This window comes from Lagopus muta, chromosome 7 (genome assembly GCF_023343835.1).
Source record: "Lagopus muta isolate bLagMut1 chromosome 7, bLagMut1 primary, whole genome shotgun sequence".
Classification (NCBI taxonomy): domain Eukaryota; kingdom Metazoa; phylum Chordata; class Aves; order Galliformes; family Phasianidae; genus Lagopus; species Lagopus muta.
The window spans coordinates 40,812,938-40,824,062 of NC_064439.1; the positions used below are offsets into that span (position 1 = coordinate 40,812,938).

Below are 11,125 nucleotides of genomic sequence, written 5' to 3' on the forward strand. Positions count from 1 at the left end.
GTCAAAGGTTTCAAGACTACAGTGATACAGAACTCTCTGCTCACAAAGGTTACACGTTCCCTTCTAGCAAGTTTAGATTAAAACAAAGTTCTAGAAATAACATTCACACACTTGTCTGGCAATGGGCTCCTGGCAGACAGCCTGCCAAATGCATGCTAAATTTATCACTGAATGCTTGTTAAGTTGGATTGAGACAGTGTTGTTACCATTCTGCAGCAAGATTTAATAGCAACTATTTGTTGTACAGCAGTTGACATAACAAAGAAACAAACCTACAAGGCATTCTAAGTAAAACTGCTATTAAAAACAAAGCCTTCCAGACTATTTGCTCTTCTCAAAGCACATTTAAAGTAGTTTCACTTTCAGAAGAGGTAAAGCCACAAGATTCCAAGGGAGATAAAGGTGAAACAAACACTAGCTTTTACTGTACCCAAATGTACGATAGAGAGCCTCAATTAAAACTGATGAAAGTAGAGCATACTAATCTAAATATTTTTTACATATTACTCATGAATAAGCTCAACAGACAGCAATTTAAACAGAACATACTGCTTAGCTGTGTTAAACCTGATGATCTTAGAAAATAGCAGCTATTTACCTTGTAATCAACTTTTTGTTGTATCTTCTTTCATACGCAGCACTGATAGCAAGGGATGCCACAAAGGAACAATCTGACACTATTGTCTGTAAAGAAAAGATGACAACGAGGATATTTACTAACATTTAGATACTAAAGAAAAAGGGCTTGAGCGGGAAAGAAGGGAAAATTGTCAGTTAGTGATTCCCCTCCATAGTGAAAGGATTTAAATGGAAAGAAGCCAAGTTACTAATAAAAAAAAAAAAAAGAAAGCAGGAAACATTGCTTGCTCTGTAAGTTAAAAGATTTATTGAAGGCAATGAGAGGTAAATGCAGCTATCTTGTCATTCACTCACACTTAACCTCTTTCTTCCCAAAACACACAGTGTTTCCACTGTTAATGCACTTGTTCATTCTCGTGGCTAAAAAAACACATGGAATTTGAGGTGGTGCTGTCATTAAATTAACATCAAGAGAGCCATGAGAAGCTCTCTCACATTTAGGGGTTTCTTTTTGAAAAAGTAATCTTTTTTGGGAAGTCTCGTAGCAGCTAACATTCCTCTTTGGGACCAACTTACCTGCTTTATGCTGAAACTTGATACGGTGTAAATCATGGTAGGGTTATTTGTTATGTCATCTGGCCGCACCCACCTGGCAAACATTGCTTTCTGTTTGGGGGATAATGGCAACTTCCCACATTTATCACTAGATTTAGGAGAGAAAGGCAGAAATAACAGGTTAGATAGAAAAGCTTTTAACGACAACCCAAGTCATGCATACATCTGACAGATGGTGCAAAATGTGCATAGAACAATTACACAGCTGGAAAAGAAATTCAGAGAACAAAGTTGACAATTTGGTGGGGAAAAACAGAAAATATTAAAAACGTGAAATAAAACCCAAGAGTCTCCTTCATAGGACTGAACAGAAGAAAGGAATTCCAGATGCCAACTGCCCTAGCAGAAACCCAAATTCTTGCCTTTAATTCAACATGATGATCTAATAAAAGGCTTCTTCAGTTTAGAAAATATTGAGGTATATCTGATTGTCGTGCCTTTGGCAGAAAACTGAAGAAAAAACACCAAGCAGATGACTTGCCTGTTATGGCTATATGTAAGGTGAGCCTGTATCACTGCTCACACATAAACATCTAACAGTTTTTTGTCACTCTTTTTCTGAATAGCCCTTTGCAAGGAGACAGCTACCACCTTCATTTTGCAGGTGGGACAACTGAGACAGAGAGTACTAAAAACAGTAGACTCCATTTCCTGACTGTTGCCAAGTTGCCAGCATAGCCCAATACTTCAAAAAACCCAATTGGAATTCTTCAAGGCTTGCAGGGACAACTGCAAAGGCACTGCAGAGCAGGATCAGCTTACGTTAAACAGTTCCAAGACCAGACTGGAGAAATGAGGTTGCAGTATCTAAGTACCTCAGCCAAAATTATGCTTAAAAATCTGCTTAAACAATTTCAAGAGAAAACACAACAATACTGATGATTGGAAAGAATTCAAAATAACAGCAAAGAAACATCAGTAATTGAACAGCACTTACGAAAATGGCATAGGGAAGGCAAAACGTTCTCTCAGATCAACACTCATGAAAGGGACATATTCAATGCCATTAATTTTTGAAGTCTTTCTGCAAGTTGCAAGAGAAAGACACAGTTACAAACTTATCTATCATCCTTCAAAGGTTGAGTCTGAAAAGTCTCCAGCTTTTCAAACTCACTCACATTTCTATCTTCAGGACCATACCTTTAGTCCGTTTGAGTGCCTATAGTAAATAAACAGATTAAGCGGAAGAAGATCAAATCCTGGACAGCATTGAACATCACCTCTGTCACAATCCTATTTACTGCGGAGTGAGAAGGAAGAAGGTTGTAGTCCTTATCAGACAATGCCTTTTTTTTTTTGCATATACCTCATAGTTTTCAAAATTACAACCTTACCTGAAGGTTTTATGGATTTGTTAAAATACAAAAGGAACTGAATATAACAGAAGGCATAATCCTGAAGCATACCGTGCTTCCTCGGTTTCCTGTGAAACAGAAGTTGTATCATACGTAAAACCATTCCTATACCTGGGCACCTGTGAGTGAGATCTTTCATGAACTCCATCAGGTACAAACATACAAAAATATGGCTGTGAAAAATACTCCTGGCAGCCAACTACCAGTTGTCTTCTAAACATGCTCTGTGGATAAAAACCACTGATTACATTACTGGAGAGAATAACAGTGTGGGTAATGGCAACAAATGTGTTTGTAAGTGGTGGTTTTCCAAGCCTCTGCTGATATACCTCAAGCTTAGGTGTATAACAATTTGCTGTCCAAGATGCACAAAGGATGTGTGCACAAATGATAAATGATAAAACTTTGTAAAAACTTGGCCTCTGCTCACCTGAGTACTTCAATCTCCTCTGCAGTGTACCTCTGACCTTGAGACTCACTAGCTTGTACTGCTCTGATTGTCTGTGGTTTATCATTCAAAGAAAAATCAGGACCCAGTGGAAAGAATGTTCTGACGGGCTGGTTTGGTTTAGCAGCAGTTGACTTCTCCTTCTGAGATGACTTTGACATCGATACTTTCAGTGCTTCTGCTCTAAAGGAAAGAAAAATGCATTCTGTGTACAATCATAATGAAAATATGGCTATGGTTCAGTCATTTATTGCCTTGTTCATGCTTTCACATTTGTTAGATGGGATGAACGATGCTAAAGCTGAGCAATATCATTTTTCCTATGAAAAAATTCATAAACGATATCAATAGAAGATAAGCATCAGAAATCATTCAGTACTGACGCCACTATTTCTTTATTTTCCTGTTCTACAATCAATTAAAATATAGCACTTGCAATTCAATTCAAAGATATTGTCAGCAGAATTCATTAGGTTTTTGTCACCTTTAAGACTACAGTAATAGCAGCATTTACGTAAGCATTCATTATCTGAAACCTCAGAAAAAGACCACAAACCCAGAGAGAGAAAATCCCTTTTAGAGTGATTCACTGACAGGACATAATTTCCTAACTGCTTTCCCCACGAGGCAGGATCTCAGTGGTAACTCATCAATGTTGGTTTCAGCATCACCTACCACCTTGCTTTCTCTTAGACTTTAGGATTTGGCTAGCAATTATTACAGCAGGAAAAAACCAACTGCTCTTAAAATCCAGCATTTCAGCTGCTTAAAGGCTACATTCAGGAGCCATCTTTTTTTTGTTGTTGCTGCATTAAACTGTGAGATAGTCACACGTGCAAATCAGGGTGGGATTTTCTTAACGCAGACTGAAAAGCACTGGAAATCTGCTAATACTAAAGCAGCCCAACACAGTTCATTATTCTCTCATTATTTGCTGACTCAAAAAGGACTTACATTGGACTTGCACTCATGCAACTTGTTTTAGATACAGATTCTGATCCACTGGATTTACCCACATGATTAAATTGCTGCCTCAATCCAAGTACTTCCCAGTTTTTAAGCTGTCTTCATAGTGAAGAGATGCTGACACCCAGGCTTAGCACTCAACTCAATTCAGTGTTTTTATAAAAGCCAGAACAGGAGTAGAGCACTCTGATTTATCTCTCTGAATACTGAAACAGTGCATGGTACTAACAAATACACAAATACAGCAGCTATTACCTGTACTAACAGTGGCAATACTCACCTATCTAATGCTTGCCGAGCCAGTTGTTTCAGTTTTGCCTGCAGGCCTGCTTCTGAAGTTTCTGTAGCCTTCAATTCAAAACACATAAACAACACAAAAGCTACACACCCAAAGAAAGTCCAGATGTTAAGCTGTTTAATTACAGTTCCCACCTATTTTTTTTCCCCCCAATCCTCCCTTGAAATGAGCAGATATGTATGCGGTGGATTTTGTTTTTAAATCTCCATATAAAAAGGATACTAAGTGAATATTATTTTGATATTTTAGTAAACATTCATAGAATGAAAGTATTATTCAGCATTTTTCAGCATGGGAAATACTGAAATGCATGCACACAAAAAAACACTTAGAAAACCATTAAAATTGTGGACAGAAAAAACCAACAAATGTTATGTACACTATTGAAATAAAATGCATGCCAATTATTTTTTCCACAAAACGTCAAAAATAATCATGGTAACTTAGGAAAAGATACATTTGAATGTTCACTTTCATTGATGAAGCCTGCATGCAAGTTAAAACTCTTGTTTTTCCCCATGTGAAGCATAAAAAAGCACCAAAACCATTATCAGGACTGCTAACTTCTATTTCCAGTTGGAAAGTACGTTGTGACAGCTCACTCATATAACTAGTTTATATTTCCTTCCTTACAGGTGAACAGGTAATCTGGAGGAAGCACAACATGAGCTGTGGCTTCTCTTGTCACAACCAATAGCAGGTTTCAGGTTTGAGCTTTGTATGTTGGCTGATTCTCCTGGGTTATCTATGTAAATGGAGGAAACAAAAGGCAAGCTACTTTCAGCCTAAGAAAGCAGAAATACCCTAACAATTTTTAGTAAGTTACACTTAGGAGTTCCTTGTTGGAAAAGACTTTGAAAGATGCATGAAGGGAAGCAGTGGATATGATGCACCAGAATCAGACCTATCTGATGAGACACTGAGGAATAGACACACCTGCTCTCTTACTGCTTCAAAGGTAAGAAAGAAGCTGATCTCCCCATCTAATATAGAAAGCAGAAAGCAAGGCAGAAGTAGTGATTCAAGACAGAGTTCATTCCATCTTTCATCCTGGGGAGAAGAATTTCTGATCCCCTTGAGGGATAAAGCCTACAGTCATTTTAACAAAACAATGTGTTGCCAATATTAAAAGAAACATTAGCTGTATCTGCACCTAACAAAAGATCAGGTAACAGCAACTGTTAATGAGAAATGGAAATTACTCTGGAATTACATGTAAGCAGTACGTGCATGTACTAACACAACAGAAGGAGAAACAGCAGAGTCAAAAGCAGTGTGCTGATGCAGTGGTTTATGTAATAGACAAAAGCAGTTTTGATTAAACAGCTGAAGCAGAAAAACTAGAGCAGTTCTACTAGCTCTTGATCTGGTTACCTTGTATCACTAGGGTTTTTAAGTCTACCTAAAACCGTTTAGAAGAATTCTGAGCAAAGGTTTTACTTTAGTATGTAGCAATATTACTATTTCCCTCCCAACAACCCATATATATATATACACTACAAAAAGGAAAGAGGAGAAAAAAGAAAAACAGACTTGGTGGAGTTACATTATGATGGTGAACTCTTCCTATAATGAGTTAGTTATGACAACTGGACTTCAGAGAAAAAAGCAGTACCTGTAATTATGTTTGTCATCATTCACATAAGGGCCAATTTTACTCTACCATTAACTGCAGCGTGAATTGGATTCACTCATATCTTTAATGTTAGCTACCAAGTAATCAAACAGTATTTTTACCAGTTCTGGCAGCAGGAGACTGTTTTGCTTTCAGAAAACACTACACAAAAAACTGCCAACAATTATTTCCTTTAATGTAGTCAGAAAATAAAATAGCTGACACATTAGAAAGCCATCTTCAATTCTAACAGTTTTTGATTTCTCTTTTAATATTGCATTCATTCTAGCGTAAAAGTTAACAGGACAAAATATTCAGCATATTTGTATCTCTTAGTATAATCTGGCTCAGTGAAAACACACAGATGACCAGCCCCCATGAATTTACAGCATTAAATAATGTAACAACTGGAAGAAACATTACAGAAACAACTAATGGAAAAAAAACATTCAAGAACAGCTTTTAGAGATACAGGTACTCCATTTTTAAGCCAGCCTTCAGGAGTCAATTGTTTGTGTAAGTGGAAGAATTCCTTACCATCACGTAATTCCACCAAGTTAACTTGTAGCTTAACATACTGTTTTCAAACAGAGCTCCACTGCTTCCGTGTACAACTCTATAGCTTCTTCTGCATTGCCTTTGTCATCTTCATCAAAAGCCTGTGTAACTAGGAAGTGAGCACGCTCCAAGTCCAGCTGCTGTTTTGACTTCAGAGGGTCTGTGTTCTGAGACTGAACTAAAAGAAAAATGAAAGCGTTCAGCTTTCTACAGCAGCAGACATGCAAAAGCATCCTCCCCATAGCACTGAAACACTAGTAGTTCTATCAGATGAGAAATGTCTACTCTATGGCTGCAAGCAGAAAGTTGGCAAACTTTGCTGAAGACGTCTTTACAAGGAAAAAGAAACAAACACTCCTCCCCCAAGGCTGAGACATGCCCTCAGGTTATGTCACATGTCAAGTAACGTACATAAGATCTCTTGCATATTATGCAGGTGTGGTTCCTAACAATATTTAAAGTGGAAGAATATGCACACCCAAGTCCTTAGGAAATAAGTCTTCTGCACTGCGCTACATTTCTGATTCACTAAGGAGTTCTAAACAGACTCACAAAATATAAGAAACATGAGAAGCAGAGCAAACATCACAGATACATATTTCACGGCACTGTTCTACTGAATTTATGCAGAGGTTTGATTAGAAAGCTCCTCACCCACCTGCTGAATGGAGAGCTTGAACTCTTTCCAAATACTCATTTATTTTTTCTTGAATATTTTCCAAGCTTGACCCTGCCATGCCAGCATAAATCAAGGCTTGCGCGGCTTCCTGCAGGGAAAGGAATTTGAAACAAAAGTTAATGGTTGGTGACTGGAAAATTACTTTCCATGAACAGAAAGCTACAGCAACGAGTCTGCACGAAAGCTGGCTCCTACACCCACATCAAGGTTCAGTGGTACAGGGAGAATCTGCCAGAGAGAAGAAGTCACAAATGAAATCCAATTTCCTAAGTTCAATTTCACACAGAACAACCTACAAAACTGCAGAACCTCAGAAGATTTATAATCACAGAACGGCCAGGGTTGGAAGGGACCTCGAGGATCATGAAGCTCCAACCCTCCCCACCACAGGCAGGGCCACCAACCTCCGCATTTTGTACTAGACAAAGCTGCCCATGGCCCCATCCAACCTGGTCTTGAACACCTCCAGGGTAGAGGCATAAGGCCGCATCTTAGGTCAGTGTGTGCAGTCACACACACAACAACAGAAATTTTAAATGACCTTATTCAGTCATGCACTGAAATCAGCTAAGTAAAACTCTGGACAAACTTTTATTTTTAAAGGTACAAATTTGTGGTTGAGGAAGAAAATAAAAACCTTTTAAAAAAAAAATAATCAACAGATCACTCACAAATTATTTGCACTCAATCTGATAATAATGAGAAGAAAACCAGCATAAAAAACCTTTAAAAAACAAATTCATAGAATTACGGAGTTTTGTATGAATAACAGGGATAGAAAAAGTGATCAGATCTTGAATTCTACAGCATTAAGATTTCCCAGCTCCTCAGATTTTTGTCTTTAAATGTTTCTATGTGCAGAAAACACTGGATATTGATTGAAGTCCATTTCCAGGAGGGAGCATAAGAAGGTCTCCAGCTCAGAAGCACAGTGTGTTACCCACATGAAGACTTTTTCTATAATGCACAAATCTATTAGGAAAAAAAATGCCCTCAGTTGCAATCAGCTGTCTATCCACTCACTAAATTTATTTAATAAAAAAAAAAAAAAAAAAAAAAAAAAAAGCCACATTAGGATTTGGCAGGATTGAAATCAACAGCCAGAGCTGACACAGTCTCAGAAGTATACGGAAAAAAAAAACAAAAACGAGTTTTATCACTCTTAAAAACAAAGATAAAAACCTTACACTGACCTCATTGGCACAGGGGAAAAAACCCGACAACCCACATTCGTGCAGCAGTGCTCTCCTTCCCAGCAGCAGTGGGTGAGGGAAGGAGGCAGTCACGTAGCAGGCATGTATGTAGCAGAACAACAACTGTCAGTGCTGCTCCCCAGCGATGGTCTTCAGGAAGACGGCTCTGTGCAGAGCAAACACAGAGCTGGGGCCAGAGGGGCTCTCGCTTGCTTTGTGGCTATGATTTTGCCACAGCTGTCAGTTTACTCCCACATGCACTCACCTTGTCTGCACAAGCTTAGAACCAATCCTAACGCAATCTTTATTTATCAGGGTAAATATTTTACTGCCGAGCATCACAGAAGCAAGCACTGCATACAACCTGTCAACATCTATCGCCATATTCACAGGATCACAGAATGATTTGGGTTGAAAGGGAACTCAAAGCCCACCCAGCCCCAAACCCCAGCCATGGGTAGGGCTGCCACCCACCAGATCATGCTGCCCAGGGCCCCATCCAGCCTGGCCTTGAATGCCTCCAGGGATGGGGCACCACAGCTTCTCTGGGCAGCTTTGCCAGGGCCTCACTGCCCTCTGAGTGAAGACTTTCTTCCTAGCATCTAACCTAAACCTCCCCTCTTTCAGCTTAAACCCACTCCCCCTTGTCCTACCACTATGAACCTGCACGACGTCAGCTCCCCTCCTGCTTGTAAGCTCCTTTCAGGTATTACACCACATGAAGTGCTCACAGCGACAGAAAGGCAAAGGTGGGTCAGATTTAATTTATATGTAGCAATTAAGTACCGTTAAGGTCTAGCATACAACTAGTTTTGAGAAAAACACATTACAGACATCTGCTCCAGGAGCGCACACACATCCGTGGTACATCAGAAGTAGAGATGCTGTATTACAATTGTGAGCGTGATGTAAAAAAACAAACAAATCTTCAAACCAGTGCCTCCAAATCCATGCATAACTGGTAGTTCCCTGATTCGGACCACAACTGTTCTACCTGGTTTCAAGGTGCAAACAGACTCTTATGCAGTAAGCTGCAGCTATGCCAGCATGCCAGCTGTCACAGGATGTAGGTGTGGTTCAGAGCTGGTATTTCTGATCCATCACAAATGAATAGACACAGCAAACCCATTCAGACATTCGGTTTGTTGTCTATCAGCAACAAGAAGTGACATTTCCCTTGCTTCATGCTCAGGTCAAGTTCTCACAGAATCCAATTTATCACCCACGTGCTTACTAAACGCACAAATAGATAATAAGAAAGCTGGTAAACAAGATACCTTCACACAGAGCCTGACACAATAATCAATACCTGACCTTGTGTTGCGAGGAACCTCCTGTCTGAGCACCAAGACTGTACCTGCAGAGCTGTGATCTGAAGCTTTCCTGGTGCAGAGCAGTGCCTACACTCATGTTGCCCTGTGCCTTCACAGTGCAAAGCACAAGGCATTTTCTGCCTTACTCTCCTTGGTGCATTTAGCCTGAGGTGCGAGGGGTGCCTTTCTGCTATTAGAAGTATCACCTAAATGCAGCACAGGAAAAGAATTTTCTGTGTGCTGTATGGAAAAGCAGAAGAGTGATTATTTGCACCAAAAAAAAAAACCAAAACTTTTCTCCTGAGGAGCAGCTGACAAGTTCTTGCAGATGTGTCAGAAATGTGCTGTCACAAAGCAGTGTGTGCACAGCCAACAGATACCATGCACATGCTGCAGAGAGGCACAGAGCTTATCAACATCATTACCAATGATTATAACTTTTGTACATACCCACACTTCCCATAGTAAACTTAGCTCTAAGCTACCAGTGTAGGCTAAATGCAGGCATTTCTCTTCCTATGTAGGAATCTCTCCCAAAGGAGGGGAAATTTGGATTACATGTCAGGAGGAGATTTTTCCACAGAGAGGGCAGCGAGGCCCTGGCACAGCTGCCCAGAGAAGCTGTGGTGCCCCATCCCTGGAGGTGCTCAAGGCCAGATTGGATGGGCCCTGGGCAGCCGATCTGGTGGGTGGCAGCCGATCTGGTGGGTGGCAGCCCTACCCAGGGCAGGGGGTTGGAAATGGATCATCTTTGGGGTCCCTTTCAATTCAAGCCGTTCTATGATTCTATTCCTTCACACAGAATCCCAAGAAAATTATGGTCTTTTTACACAGGTCACTCCAAAAGCAATGCCTCCTGTTTATCTCCATGAAAATGACAACTGATACGAAGAGCACAACAGCGCTGCTCGACAGAACGAATTCTCAGCTACAAAACACAGTTGTTCAGCGCTGTCAGCACCGTTAGCCGCTCATTTTCGCCGGTCGTGAACAGCAGCCCGCACGCTGCCCTCACACCAACCTGCACCGGCACAGCCGACCCGCCGCCACCGCCATGAGACGCGCCGCCCAGCGCCTCACTGCACTCACGGCCACCGCCTGCTCCGCAGAAACACTCAGCAAACGCCGACGAACGCCAACGACGGCCACACAGCCCGGCTCCACCCTCACAGCGCCGGGCTACGCCGCTCTCTCCGGGGACGGACAAACTTTCCGCGCGGCCTTCCGCCTTCCCCACCGTATACGCCCGCCCCCGGGCCTTCCCCCGCCGCACACCTTGTAATAGAAGACGGCCTCCTGGTAGCGCCCGTTCTGGTCCCGCTGCACCGCCAACTGCGCGAACTTCACCGCATCCAACTCCAGCGCGCTGGCATCCATGACGGATCCCCTCCTGCCACCCCCCCGTCACCAGCAGCGCGCCACCAGCCCGCCTGCCGTCTCGGTCCCGCCCGACTCCACCCCATCCTCGAGGGCCCCGCCCACCGGCACCCCACCCGCAGCCATGGG

At 41.5% G+C, this 11,125-nt stretch overlaps 1 protein-coding gene across 4 annotated transcripts in view; it reads right to left on the bottom strand.

Annotated features, from left to right (window-relative positions):
• CAPN7 (calpain 7) overlaps window positions 1–11,066 on the bottom strand; it is a 28,914-nt gene extending 17,848 nt beyond the window's left edge. For 2 of the 4 annotated variants that reach the window (XM_048951871.1, XM_048951868.1), the window contains exons 1-8: window positions 10,895–11,066; window positions 7,093–7,201; window positions 6,455–6,612; window positions 4,244–4,311; window positions 2,980–3,180; window positions 2,132–2,218; window positions 1,156–1,282; window positions 599–684 (exon numbers count right to left, since the gene is read on the bottom strand). In XM_048951871.1, the coding sequence (XP_048807828.1) occupies window positions 599–684; window positions 1,156–1,282; window positions 2,132–2,218; window positions 2,980–3,180; window positions 4,244–4,311; window positions 6,455–6,612; window positions 7,093–7,201; window positions 10,895–10,996 (938 nt within the window). In that variant the 5' untranslated portion in view covers window positions 10,997–11,066. Of the gene's footprint in view, window positions 1–598; window positions 685–1,155; window positions 1,283–2,131; window positions 2,219–2,979; window positions 3,181–4,243; window positions 4,312–6,413; window positions 6,613–7,092; window positions 7,202–10,640; window positions 10,827–10,894 lie in introns of those variants that run through there. The other 2 variants (XM_048951869.1, XM_048951870.1) reach the window with 2 other exon arrangements.
• Between the last annotated feature and the right edge of the window lie 59 nt (window positions 11,067–11,125).